The sequence below is a fragment of the Pteropus medius genome, unplaced genomic scaffold (assembly GCF_902729225.1).
Source record: "Pteropus medius unplaced genomic scaffold, Ma_sr-lr_union100, whole genome shotgun sequence".
NCBI lineage: Eukaryota > Metazoa > Chordata > Mammalia > Chiroptera > Pteropodidae > Pteropus > Pteropus medius.
This window is the reverse complement of record NW_024354500.1, coordinates 28205463-28220589: the sequence shown is the minus strand read 5'-3', so window position 1 is coordinate 28220589 and position 15127 is coordinate 28205463. Positions and strand designations below refer to the sequence as shown.

Here is a 15127-nt window from a genome sequence, read left to right as displayed (position 1 = left end):
ACAGTTTAAAGTCTCTGCTTAATGGGTTTATGTATCACACTTACAACATGAATTTACTCTGAAAACTTGTTGACTGATGCTTATGTTTTAAACCACAAGAGATTTCTTTTTCTACCTATCCAGTGCCAAGATTGAGTGTGCAAATTACATTGCCTACCTTTTCTCTATAGTTGATTTAAAGCACTTCAGCTTTATGAGGGGGCCTCCTATTGGACTTTTGGTCTTTCTTTCTTTCTTAGTGGCACATAAGCTAGCTTATAATAATTGATAACATTTTATATTTGATTAAGTATGGTATATTTCATTTACGAAGGAGATCTTTGGTGGGAGCTGGGGAACAAGCTAAATATATCTTACTAGGTATGCGTTCATTCTGAAATATATGTAACTTGATTTGAAACTCAAATGCTAATTTTCATCAACATATGCCATTTATTCCAACTTAGGCTGGCCGTCTAGATGAACAACTACCCAAGCAAATTCCTTTCACCATCCTCTCAGGAGATCAAGGTTTTCTGGAGCTAGAAAATCAATTTAAGAAGACTCAGAGGCCAGCACATATACTAAACCCTCACCATTTAGAGGGAGATATGATGTGTGCCTTGTTAAATAGTATATCCGATACCACCAAAGGTATGCAGCTGCAGTCACAGTGCAGACCATCCAAGAGGAGGAGACTTCACTGCTGAGAGAAACCAATAAACTGCTGTCCACTAGTGTACTGTTGGCTGCTTACTAAACATCATGCTCTCATACTTCTATCTTATTTATTTTTCCTTATCTCACTTTCATTCTTTAGTGTTTTAAAAGAGGATGAATTTATAATTTTCTGGAGTCTTTTTGAACTAAGAGACAAACTCTATATTAACGTATATAACATATATTCATGGTATGAAATAATGTTAGTACAACTTTGTAAACCTCAGAATCCAGATCTTCAATTTGTTTCTAAAATTCCAAATTCATCTTTAATTTTTCAAAAAGGAAAGTCTTACAGGTGAAACCAGAAAGCAATAAATAATAATATGGCAGTACCACACTCTCCACTCCTCCTTCCCACCGCAAAAAAGACCATTTAAGAGGTTAACAATGACAAAAGTGAAGCCCCGAAAGATCTTTAGTTCCTTAGAAGGGGTAGGTACTTCTTATCTTATTCCTGGGACTTAACACACTCTGCTCTACCTTTCCGAGGTTGTTCAAAGAAAGGCAGTACTGATGCCCAATTTCACTAACTGGTATGTAAGAAAGAATGACATTCTAGGGATTCAGAAAGATTTTTTTTTCATGATTTCTGAAATAAATGTGGTAGAAGAGAATAATAATTTTTAAATATCCTAAAAATTTATAGCCATGAGTAAGATTTGAATATATTAATGAATGACCTCAATGAAAAGCTGACTACTTTGGGGCATTTTTATTATGTGCCTTTAAATTTTCCAGCTCTGCTTGCCTCCTAGCTGTTTTTTTCTTTGAACTTACCCAGAGCCACATTTTGATTAGAAACCCATTCTGAAGAATTTTGCTGTAATCACACATTACAGTGGATTGATTCACTTCAACAAAGTTAGGGATCATTAATCTAACTCAACTGTGCTCTTTAAAGGAAAATCAACGCTGTTTTGCATATCTTAGTATTGAATTTTATCTTTCTGTTCTGTAATTTTTGTTTTCATTCACTTGTTTTTTCTCTCTTTGGCTTTTTTTTTTTAGAATCTCTTTTTTCTTTCACTTTTTTGCCATCCCTTTCCCAGTCTTTACCATTTATTTAATATTCTGTAAAATACTTTTTACCTTTTGCACCATAGGCCAGCCCCCTTTTTCTTCTCTTTTGCTGATGCTTTTGGAAACATTTCTTTTGCAATTTAGAATGTGAAACCTGTATGAATTTGCCTTTATTTCAACTTTATTTGGAATGAGAGCTGCATATGAATAGATCTGCATGGGTATATCAGGGTTGGAGGTGAGAGAATAGGTTACTGTTATATGCCGATTGTTTACTTCTGAATGCTTCTTATACTCTTTTTTTTTTTTTTTTAAATCACTCAGTAATAATCATTGCTCTTTTGAACTTACTGCTCTTTGGGGGTACATGTGTACTTTATTCTGAATTTTTATGAAATGCAGAGATCATGCAGTGCATAAAGAAGGTCATTGGCTTTGGTTCAAACGCTGACTTTGCTGCTTCCTAGCTGATTTCAGTCAAGTTACATTTTCTGAGTCTCACTTTTCTTATCTTTAAGGTTGTAAGAATTAGTGATATATATAAAGTATCTAGCACAGCATATAAAGCACTGTATGTGCTCAATAAATAGCAGCTGTTTTTTATTACTACTGTAAATATTCCTAGCCACTAGGTTTTTTTTTTTTTACTTTCCAATTTTTTTATCATGGTAAAATACACATAAGTCTTACCATCTTAACTGAAGTGTACAGTTCAGTGGTGTTAACTACATTTACGTTGTGTAACCATGATCATCATCCATCCTCAGAATTATTCTCATCTTGCAAAACTGAAACTTGGTACCCATTTAAGAATAACTCCCCATCCCCTTTCCCCCAAGGCCCTGACAACCACCATTCTACTTTCTGTCTCTGTTTTTGACTACACTAAGTACCTCATATAAGTGAAATACAGCATTTGTCTTTCTGTGACTGGCTTATTTCACTTAGCATAATGTCCTCAAGTTTCATTTATATTATAACATGTGAGAATTTCATTTTTTAAGGCTGAATAATATTCTATTCTATGTATATACCCCATTTTGCTCATCCATTTATCCATCCATGGATACTTGGCTTGTAGCCATGTTTTAGCTACTGTAAATAATACTGCTATGAAGATAGGTATATAAATATCTCTTTTGAGATCCTGCTTTCACTTCTTTTGAGTACATACCCAGAAATAGAATTGCTGAATCATGTAGTAATTCTATCTTTAATTTTTTGAGAAACTTCCATACTGACTTCCACAGGAATAGCACCATTTTACTTACACTCCCACCAACAGTGCATTAGGGTCCCAGTTTCTCTACATACTTGTCAGCACTTGTTATTTTCTGATTGTGTTTGTTTGTGGTTGATAGTAGCCATGCTAATAGGTATCTCAATTTTGATTTGCATTTCCTTAATGATTAGTAATGTTGAGCATCTTTTCATTTTAAAAGTAATGGAAATTATTAAGTGGCTAAAGAAGTATAGAATTCTTAAATCATGGTATTTGATTTGATTTAAAGATGCTTTTGTAATTCCAAAATACAGAAAAAGTTTTCTGAATCATAGTATATTCAGATTCAGTTATTTGATTTAAGACAAATCAAATTCATGGTAGGAAGACTTAAAGGCATCAAACTGCCTGGTAGTAAACTTTATATAGTAGTCCCCCCCTTATCTGCAGGTGAAACATTCTAAGACTGCCAGTGGGTGTCTGAAACCACGATAATATCAAATTCTATATATATAGTGTTTTTTCCTTTACATACATTTTCACTTAAAGAAAGCACTTGATAGTTTCTCTTTGGCATATCTGAATTGCCAACATTACTACTCTTGTGCTTTGGGGACATTATTAAGTACAATAAGGGTTACTTCAACACAGGCATTATAGGTTACTGTGACAGTCATTCTGATAACTGAGACAGCTAACGAGTAAGGGGCAGATGGCATGTACAGTTGATTCTTGCACAACTTGGGGCTAGGGGTGCTAACCTCCTGCACAGGTGAAAATCTACATATTACTACAGTTGGTCCTCTGAATACACAGATTCCCAACTACGGAGTAGACCCTTCAACAACATGGGTTTGAACTGTGGCGCAGTTGAAAAAATAAGTGGACCCACACAATTTAAACCTATGTTGCCCAAGGATCAAATGTACAGTGTGGATACACTGGACAAAGGGATGATTCATGTCCTGGGCGGGATGGAACTGGACAACATGAGATTTCATCATGCTACTCAAAACAGTGCACAGTTTAAAACTTATGAATTGTTTACTTCTAGTATTTTCCATTTAATATTTTTGGACCATGGCATGTGACTGAAACCACAGAAAGTGAAACTGCAGATAAGGGTAGGACCACTGTAGTAAGAAAGTCAAAGAATAATCACTTTCTCGGTTAACTTTATTCCATTACCTTTCCTAAGAAATGGCTGTGTGAATAGTAGAGTAATAGTTTCTTTTAAGGAGTGTATTGAGACTTAGAAAATCTCTCAATGTCCATAAATACTATATCTTATTGGGCCTTTAGGGTAATTTTGGTTACCATAAAAATGCCAGGATAGCTCCTTTCATCTCCCTTAGCGTAGTGTTCCTAGCTTCAGATCTGACCACAATTTCTTAAGGAACTGTGATTTTTGGTAGGGAGTCAGTGGACCTTTCTAAGAATCTGATAAAAGCTTTCTATGGCTCTTTCCCTAAAAATGAACATGTATATGCGATATCACATACAGTTTCAGAGAATTTGTGATCTCAAACTCTCTTTGGTACAAAAGTTCATACTATAAGTAACATACAGTAGAAGTTCTCTCATATTATTTTATAAGAAATCTGATTTTTCCAGTTTTAAAAATCACCATTGTATAGCCAAACGATACAAGTTTGAACCTATTATTTTTCTCAGACTTTTCAGAAATTTTTCATTATTAGGACTAAAAAAATTTTTTTTTTGGACAGGAGCTTCCTATATAAACAGGAAGAGTCTGTTGAATAGTGTCATGGGAATCAATGGTCATATGGTATTTTATACTCTGAGAATTTAATCTTTTACTAATTTTTCAGTTAATTAGACGTTTTTTCAGGAGGTACTTGTCTCAGTAGAAATAGAGTATTTGGAATTGCTGGTTTCATATACAGATGTGTTGTCATTTGGCCATAGGTATTACTTTTTGCTTGGTAGAAAGGGGACAGGTAGTTAAGTAGGTTTACTACCGGTACTTTTTTTAGATTTCTGACTTGGTTACTTAAGCTAAATCGGTTATTCTTTGCAGCAAGGTGAGCCTTTAAACTAATTTTGAGATTTGAATGTGTCATGGTTTTTGCCCTATAAAATCTCTCTCCACCTAAGCATCAGGGTTCCAGCACAAACATTTTTATTACAGCTATGATATATAAAGATTTATATCTTTATAGAGATATTTAAAAATATTAATAGCCTTAATTAACACCCTTGGCCCCCTTATCCTTCATCAATTCTATTTTATAATGTATTCACCCTCACCTTTTTAAAACTTGCCAAGAAACATGGATCTTTTCTAGGAATCCTAATCAGAGAAGCCAGATAGAGACTCTTTTTCTTAGACCTTTTACATTTTATTTACAAATATATGTGCATTCTAACTCAAGTCTAATGTCTCAAAGATGCACATATAACTTGTTACTTAAACATTTTAAAGAAAAGAAAGGACTTACTGATGTCTCACTATGTGCCAGCCAACCATGCTAGTGGTTTTTATATTCCTAGTGTTTAAAGATGTTTAAAGAACTTACACGTTTTATTTAATTCTCTTTACAACACTGTGAGGTAGGGTGTGTTAGATTACCCTATTTTATAGATGAGAAGCAGAGATCTAGAAAGGTTAAAATATGCTACCTGTGGCTACACAAGTGGTTTTTTTTTTTTCAGTATCACTGACAGAAACACCTGATTTTATGATGTAGATAGAGTCCAGTGCGAATTATTGTCTCTAATCTCATCCTTGAAGAATGAAGATAATGAGAGCCATTCTGCTGCAGTCTAATGACATTTGCAGAATCCATGTTAATGATACCAAATATGAGAATTAAAAAAAATAACATTCAGGAAGAGGGGCTTTTTTTTGTTTTTTGTTTTTTTGGTTTTAATTTGATTGTGGGTTGTGGTACTTTAAAAAGTAGGCTGATTGTATGTGAAACATAGCCAAGGAAAGTGATTAACTTCGTAAGATCCTTAGGATCTTTTGTCTAATTAAACAAGCCCCATTTTCTTTTTTTCTGACTGTAAAAATGCAGTCTCAGTATGATGAGCACAAACTGAGTTAAAGGAACCATGCAAGCACCCTTTTTCATTTACCTTGTGTGACATTGCTCCCTGCTTGTAATACATTCTCCATAAGATGAAATAAGTATGTTTCTTGTTTTTACTACACTGACCATACATTTTAAGGGCTTTTTGTTTGTTTTCACTTTCCAAAGTGTTGGGTTATTGTATCTACCTCAGCCATATTCCTTGATGACTGAATTTCTGAGTTACTATTTTCCACTATTTAATTGGTGACAGCTATAGCTTATATAAAAAATTCTGTGGGTTCTTAGTGATCCGTTTATGTAATAGGACTTGACCATATCTTGTAGTTTAGTTGAAGAACATTAACTTGATTAATGTAAGATTTTCTTTTCAGGGTTTTTGTTTGTTTGCGTGTCCATTTTAATGGGTTCAAAATGATTTCATGTATCCTCAGAAATATTAGAAGTATGTGAGGTGACATACAGATGGAAGTCAAATTAATATTTCTTCCATATGAAATCCCAGATTGCAAAAATGTGTACTTTTCTCATTAAATGATTTAAGTGACTAAAGTACAAAATATTAAAATTTTATAGTTTGATATCGTTAGCATGACTACTAATGCTAAATCATTTTTCTTTAATATTTTAAAAATTTTATTGAATGTTTTGGGGTGACATTGGTTAATAAAATTACATAAGTTTCAAATGTGCAAGTCAACAATACGTCATATGTATATTGTGTTCACCACCCAGAGTTAAATTTCCTTTCACCACCATCTATTTGACTGCCTTTACTCTCATCTACCTCTTCTCCCCACCCAAGATTTTGTTTTTAAAGACACAGTTTTTTATATTCAGTTGTTTATAGTTCTTAAGTAAATTAAACATCCTCTTTGCAGTTTTATATAAAGCATTAACTTACCTAGAATATTTTTTCTTAGGTAATGCAAGGATGAACTTGAGCATAAGTTGTTATATATTAGCAAATCCAAATTGACAACAGATTTTACTGTGCGTCAAGATAATTTTTGTTGAATCTGAACACTCTCCTTGGACTGTCTGGTTTATGGGCCTAGGACTTTGTTGCATCTCTTTGGTTTGTGTCTTTGTTTTGGAATGAATAAGAGGCATTAAATATAGTTGTTATCTATATATAGAAACATACCAAATACACAGATTTTAAAAGCCTTCTTAAAGATTGAGTATAAAAGTTCACCCATGCTGTTATATCTATTTGACTTATATTCAGTTATTTCCCCTGATTCAGTCACTGTGTGTGTGTGTGTGTGTGTGTGTGTATTGTGTTATTGTGTATTTTTATATATAATCACTGATAGTACCATGGTTCAAATTTTAAGTGACTTTTGCAATACCTGGTCAGTCATGTCATTTTTATGAAGTCTTAGGTCTCTCATTATGAAAGCATGTAAGACATCAGGTAAGTGAGTTTGTGCCATGCAGAGGCATTGTTAATTTAATCCTTTGGTTTCTATAGAGATGAATGCATATGATTTTCAAAATGCAGGAGAATTTTATCTGTCACCATTTTTTAAAATTGTAAGATGATTTTATGCAAATGAAACTTTGGAGTTTATTTGCTACATCCAAATAAACATGCTAGGGTTCAAATTTTTTAGTTTTTTTAAATACTTGAATTTTCTGTTTCCTCGATGTTATATTACAATAACTTTTTCAAATAATGTTTTTGAATATAGAACTAAAATTGAATTGCTTGTTTCATTAGTTTTTATTTTTCTTGAATTAAGTGATTCGGTAATCATTTAAAAAATAAACTAAAGGGAAAGTGGTGTACTACTTACTAATGAATTGTAATTAGTAAGCTTGAGTATGAGAATTGAGTTGTTAAAAAATATTGGCACAATAACTTTTTTCAGAAATACATTTGCATTTATTGATTCTGCCTTACAGAATGTGACAGTGATGATAACCTGGGTATAAAAAGTACTCCAATAGAAGAAGAATTCAGATCCACAGAAGGTAACGTAATGGAATTAATCTTTTCCCTACTTGACTGTATCTTTATTTAAAAAAATTTTCCCCTCTTACCTGTTCATCCCTTCTACTCTTCCTTACCCCTGAATTTAAAAAAGAGTTGTTTCCTCTTTCAAAGGACAGTTTGCATATAAGATGATATAGGGATGATACCAGTTTAGGAAGCTAGATCAGGAATCAGCCAATTATGGCCCTTGGACCAAATCCAGTCCACCACCTGGTTTTGTAAATAAAGTTTTAAGTATTGACTGTGCTGTTGCTTTCACATTGCAAGAGCAAGGTTGAATAGTTGTGACACAAACAGTATAGACTCTCCTACCTCCCCAAGCCTAAAATAATTATTTTCTGACTTTTTGCCAAAAAAATCTCTAAACTCCATGACTAGAAGATTTTGTTATCCTAATTTTGAGTAGTATTAAGAATATTAAAAGTTATACAGTGGAACTGTGAAAGCAAGCACTTATATCTAAATATTAATGGGTTTCTGTAAATCAAAATTTTTTCCCTCTTTGCAAAGGAAAAGTTACATATTTTCTCCCATAAGTTAAAAAGAACTTTATGTATTACTTCACAACAAATAATTGACTGGCTATACCACTATATTGTTGTGTCATATGCTCATTTTTTTTCTTTGGTTTTTCCATAAAAGATTATGTGCTTTTTAATAACCATGGGAAAAAAATGAAACAATGGATTTTAGAAAATACTTGATGCTTCATTGAAGAAGTTAAAACTATTAAAACTATTAAATGTGGCATAAAGGACAAAAGTAGGAGTCATAACATATATTCCAATATAGTCTTTGTTGTTAGAGATTCGAGAGTGGGAATGTGGAGACTAGAGAGGAGAAAAATGTGGCTAGACAAACAGAATGGCCAAGCTGATTTGTTTTCTGTGTATTTGTTTGACCTCTCATATAATGAAATTAATTTGACCAAAAGCATACTAGAACTTTATGCTATTAGGAGTTTGGGAATTTCAGTCTGGGAGTAGAATAGATTCATCCATTCAATGAAGTAGAAAACTCTGATCTTTCTCTCTTATAGCCGGAATCCACTGGTTAAACAAAGTTGGCAGTAAACCTACAGCCTAATTGGAAGCAAGTTTTTTGACAAACTTGTTTTCCCCAACATGGTCTTTCAAGGTCTAGCACAATGCTTAGCAGCCACATAATGATGAGTTAAATGAAAGAACTTTTGTAAGTTTTAAACAAAAACTGCCAGCTAAGTTGTTTATCAAGGCCACTAAAAGATAAACAACATTGAGCATCTAAGTAGTTAAGACTTTGCAACCTTTATTTGCCACCCATGACTAATCCCATGGAGAATGCCAGACAAAATTATAACTTTTAAATAACCACACTTGGGAAGCCTTCACAATTTTATGGGTTCCCTAGCTAGCCCAGGAAATCTGAGATGTGTATAACTGAATATATACCAGAATTTCTACCATTTTATAATCTATGTAATTTTATAGTTTGGAGATTTGGAGAGGTTTTATATTTTTGTGATTCTTTAGTTTGGAAAAAGGATTACTGTTAAAGGATTCAAGAGTTTAGACTTTTAACTAGTTATGAGATATGGACATAATGCATTAATTCTAAGAAAAATCAAAGGAGTGTTATGTGTGTGTTTTCTTTCATTTCCTGATGCTTTATGTAAAATAAGAGTGAGAAGCACACAAGATTCCATATAAGTTAAGGAATCTGGTCTCCTCTGCACTTCCTTTAAAACTCTCTCCCCCCACCCCTCCTTTTTACCCAACAAGATCAAGCTCAAATATCATCTCCTAGTTGAATCATATATATTGCCATTCTTGTAGGCAATTTTGTATGGTCAGTGTCTCTCCTAGATTTTTCATCTTTAAAGAGACCTAACCACTGCCTCTAGGCTCCCTCTGTACCATACCAAGTGGCATTATGGAATTTGTCCTTGTCTTTCATTTTCACTGGACTGTGAGCAACTCAAGGAGAAGGATCATGTTTTATCTTTTATTCAACAGCACCTAGCACAGTGTTTGGCACTAAATAATTGTTTATTGAATGAATAAGCTTTAATAACAAACTTAAAACATGTTAGAGCTACCAAGACCCATCTCTCTATAACTGGATAAAGGAAATTAAAACAGAAGCCATTTGGCTGGGAGAATATTGGATGATTTTGTTGACCCTGCGCCATGAAGGCAAAGTGATGTTTTATTCCAGACCTAATTGCAAAACTCAAAAAGTTGAAATAACTTCTCAAATCTCTCTTCCTTCCTTCCCTTCCGTTCCCAACACAACACTGTAAATGCCTGACAAATGGTAAAAGTCAGGATAAATTTGCACATGGCTTTTTGCCTTGGGAAAAGGTAGATTCCCTTATCTGCCCTGCCCCTGCTCCCCTGCCCCCGTCCACCACACACCATGATTAGTCTTATTCTTTAGTCTCTGTAGGCCAATATCAGATTCTAACTACCCAGGCCAATCATAAAGTTCTAATATAACCTATTTTGTATACCAGATGTGAAGTAGAGCACACATGATGTGGTGAAGAGTATAGACTTTAGATTTGGACTGCCTGGGTTAAAACTCAGCTCTTTAACCCAAGTTAAAGAAAGCAGATGACAAACATGGACCAGAGCAGAGAGAATGCTGGTGTTTATGAATTTGCCAATTGCACTTTCTACCAACAAATGAGATTTTCAAAGACATGACTTCAAATCTTGCACTCAAGGCTGGTGGGTCAGAGTGAAGCACTCAACTAGAGAGCGAGTCCAGTTACTTGAGGACAGATACATTGGAATACAAGGTGGTTGTCCTTACTCATTGCTGACATGGTAAATATTCACATGAAGAAATTAAAAACTAGAAAATCAACATCTATCTAGTGGTGCTGATATACAGGAAGAGAGAGAAGAGATCAAAGACAGTGATCGTTACATTTCTTATTTTATATTAGCAAACTCTGGTAGATGTTAGCACCTCATGTGAGTTTGTATATTGTAAGTCTACTTTCTGAGAGAAGCATTAATTCTGTTTAAATCTAACTCCTATTCCACACTTGCACCCATGTAACTAAATGTGACTGAAACAAAACACAACCATATTGACTATTCTCACTTTAAATTCATGACACTGACCTTAAGGGGCCCTTAGTGGTGATGGTATTCTGCTTCCCTAGTCCTTTCATTCTTCCACTCTTCCCACCTTATCTTCTCTCTAAACCTTCAACATACCCCAACCTATCCCTTTTCTCAGCCATCGCCTTCACTTCCTATTTCACTGAGGAACAGAAGGCATGGGAGGCTCCCACTACCACATCTCCTTACTTCCTGTATTGGGGCCCATTTCTCTCCCTTCACTCTATTACTGTGGATGAACTATCCTCCTCCTGGTTAGGTCATCCCCTCTGCTTACATTCTGTATCCCATCTCATCTTGTGTGCTTAAGGAAATCAGTCCAGCAGTTCTCCCTTCTCGCTCCTGCAGTGTCATTTTTTCCCTTCTCTACTGGATCTTTCCCATAGATACATATTGTGCCAGAGTTGATCACACTCCTCCTTCAAACACGTTCCTCATCTGGCTTCCAGAACACCCCACTCTCCTGGTTTTCCTCCTACCTCACTGGCTGTTCTCTCTTATTCTCTTTTGCTGGTTCCTCCTCTCCTCAATCTAGGTCCCAGTCTTGGAAGTCTTCTCTTCTATACTCACTGTCTCAGTGATTCATCCAGTCTCAACATCATCTGTGAGCTGACAACTCTCTCATTTCTCTCTCTAGCCCAGTTTTCTACCCTAAACTCCAGACTTAATATCCAGTGGCCTACTTGACATCTCTGCCTTGTTTTCTAATGGTCATCTTCCATTTTACGAGTCCAAACTGAGCTCCTGCTCTTCCTCCAACTCCACTTCCCCTCTAGTCTTCCTTTCTCAGGGAAACACAATGCTACCCTTTCAGCATCTCAGGCTTGAAACTCGAGTCATCCTTGAGGCCTCTCTTTTGCTCATTCCTTACATCCATTCAATCAGCAGACCCTCCATCTCTTTCTTCAAAAGAGATCCAGAGTATAATTATTCCTCAGCACCTCCACTGTTTCACCCACCCCAGCTACCTCATTATTTACCTAGATTACAGCAGAAGCTTCCCAAATGTTCTCATGTTTCCTCTTGCCAGTCTTTTTATTTTTAACCTGATATTCTAAGACACTCCTGTATGCATGCCTTCCTATCTCACTGAGGGAAAATAAGTTTTTAAATTTGCCTCTACCGCCCCTCTGATATTTCTTCCTACCAGCCTTAACCCTCCAGCTCCCCTGACACCTTTCTGGTCCTTAAGTTCATCAATTCCATGCCTGCTTAGGGATCTGTACTAGCTGTTCTTTCTGCCCAGGTCTCAGTGTGGCTCACTCTCTGTCGCCTTCAGGTCTTTATTTAGGTGGCATCTTCTCAGTGAGAACTTCCCTGATGACTCTGTGACCACTGCAGCCTGCTGCTTTTCCTTTTCCTCCTCCTGCTTTTATTTTCCTCCTTACCATTTACGACTATCTAATGAATTACATATTTAATTATGGTGTTATTTTCTATACTCTTTGCTATCCACATAATCTCCACAAGGGCAAAGATACTTATCTGCTTTGTTCCCTCCTATCTGTGCCCAAAATGGTGCCTAAGACAGTACCTGACAGATTTTAGTGCAAAACTAGTTTTTGAATAAATATGAGATGAACCTTAAAATTTTAGACTGCAGAGCATGGGCCAGCTTCTAGAAGAGATGACGACCCTCCCAGGTGTAACAGCCCATGAGGCCTCTTAGTTCAAAGAAGGGAAGTCAAAAAGGAAGTAGCCAGAAAAAAAAAATTCCAAGAAAATATTTTCTCTACAGTTTTTGTGTTTTTCTGAAAATCGAATACTTTTATATCGTGATTTTATTTTTAGAATAATGACTAAGGTATTTTAGTATTTGTGTATTACTACCTACCTTCATTCTCCCCAAATGGTTTATAAAACTTTGATAATTTTTAGATTTTATTTTTAAAAATCATAGTTCCAGATTAAAATTCCTGTATACTTGGGAAAAACATTACAGTCTCACTTCAAAACGAAAAATTCGCCTCTATTTCTGCCTCCTGGGACACTCACAGAGAGAGGAAAAACAATTCTGTGCCTTTTTCCCATGTGGTCTTCTCTTTGTTGATCAGCTGTAGAATTTCTTGGCCATGTCCTTGCCCTCTAGCAAAGCGTGAGGTCTAGGAGGGGTGCAGGCCCTGTTGGGAAGTTGTGTTTATTTTTGTAGAATGAGAAACAAGAACTCATTGGCCTCCTTGCACAAAAGTATCATGATAGGAGGTAAGAGCCACTTTAAAGATCTAGCTTCCCTGGACTTTGAGATCCAAAACGGTAGTACTAGTAAGCGTCCAATATTTTTTTGTTGAAAGGTAAATTAACATTTACCAGAATTAAGAATAGTTTTGTTTTTAGCTTTGTTTGCCTACGTTCACCACCCATGTAAGTCAAATACACATTCGTACTTAACCAAGGGAGAGTGAGACTCTGAATAAGGGAGAGGGGCTAGGAGGGAAATTATCTAATCTCATAGTTGCAGGTTTCTACATGCTGTAACCTAGTATTCATAACTAGACTATTAGCTAGAAATCATTTCTTTCCTTTATTTCCTCCTTTTATTTTTCATATGATTGCACAAGTAAATAGTTATGATCTATCTAATATTTGGATATCCAGCACTTCCTTTCCTTTTACTCCCTTCGGCAAATGTTTTTTCATGTTCATATTCCATCTTAGGTACAAATTCTTCTCTAACAGTTAATTGTAGGAAACAAATCTTTTCCTTGGTAAGTAAAACATCTTTAAACAACCTACAAATGAGTCATAAGCTTCCTAGACTTCAGTGGGAGATTTACTCCTGAAGTCTTCAGAATATGTATTTTCTTTATAAATATGTAACCCAATAAAACAGTTAATGAATATATGATAAAGTTTAAAAGTCCCTTAAATGATTTGCTGAACTGAACTTTGAATTAAGGAGTTCATTCAGATTGTCACTGTTAACAAGACAAACAGGTAAAGAAAACAGTTTGGGGTGGTGAAGGGAAGTGTCATTTTAATGTGTTGGTCTGTTTAACTGTTTATATATCACTACCAATGTCTAAAATAATAGCTCATAGAATACAGAATTATTATCAAATTACCTACTTTGAATATCCATTGAATACAGACACTTCAATTAATTTTTTCACAATATTGGTTGGTTGTTAGATTAAATCAACAAGTTCTTTTGCTTTTAAGTAAATAAAAGAAAAATAAAGTCAAGTCAAATGATGTTAAAAACTATTGTGAGAATGAAAAAAGCATATTTAGGGATTTTTAAGACTCAAAAGGGTGCTTCCTAAAGTAGGAAGGAATGTCTTTAGATTCTGTGACTTCTTAGATTAGCTCCTACATTAAAACCCACATCTTATGGTAACACATTTTTTCCTGGGGAAAAACAGTAAATAAGAACATTTAATTAGATCAGCATTTGGCACCATTTTACATCCAGTTGCTCAAGCAAAACTTGAGGCACTCATCCTAATTCCTCTCTTTCCCTCACTTCTCACATTCAGCCCCTCAGCAAGTCCTTTGTTTATATATGAAAAACAAACAAAAAAACCTCAGCTCTCCTGCTTACAAGTTATGTAATTTGGGGCAGGGTACTTCACTGTGTGCCAGTGTCCTCATTTTAAAAATGGAAATACTGCTATACCTACTTTAATAGAATATCCACGTAGTTACCTTTCCAGTGACCTTCGTTCTCTCTAATGGATTAGAGTTTCCATCTGGTTTCATTTTTCTTCAGCCTAAAGAATTTCTTTCTGTTTTATGTAGTGCAGTTTTGCTAATGATTAATATCCTGGTTTTGTTTAAATCTTTATTTTATCTTTAATTTTTAAGGACAATTTCTCTGGCTTTAGGATTCTGGTTGACTAATATTTTTTCCTTAAGCACTTTTAAGATGTCATTCTATTGTCTTCTGGCTTTTATTGTCATGATAAGTTACCATAATTTGCATTAGTGGTCTCCTGTACGTAATGTGTCATATTTTTTCCTCTTGCTACTTTCACATTTCCTCCCCCCCCCTCCTCTCTTTCTCTCTCCCTCC

The 15127-nt window shown here is 35.0% G+C and overlaps 1 protein-coding gene across 1 annotated transcript in view; it reads left to right on the top strand.

Moving 5' to 3' along the window:
- Positions 1-15127, top strand: part of ZNF451 (zinc finger protein 451) — a 70804-nt gene that overhangs the window by 51322 nt on the left and 4355 nt on the right. Inside the window, exons 13-14 of the mRNA XM_039852963.1 lie at positions 447-633; positions 7912-7980. Coding sequence (XP_039708897.1) covers positions 447-633; positions 7912-7980 — 256 coding nt within the window. The remainder of the gene's footprint in view (positions 1-446; positions 634-7911; positions 7981-15127) is intronic.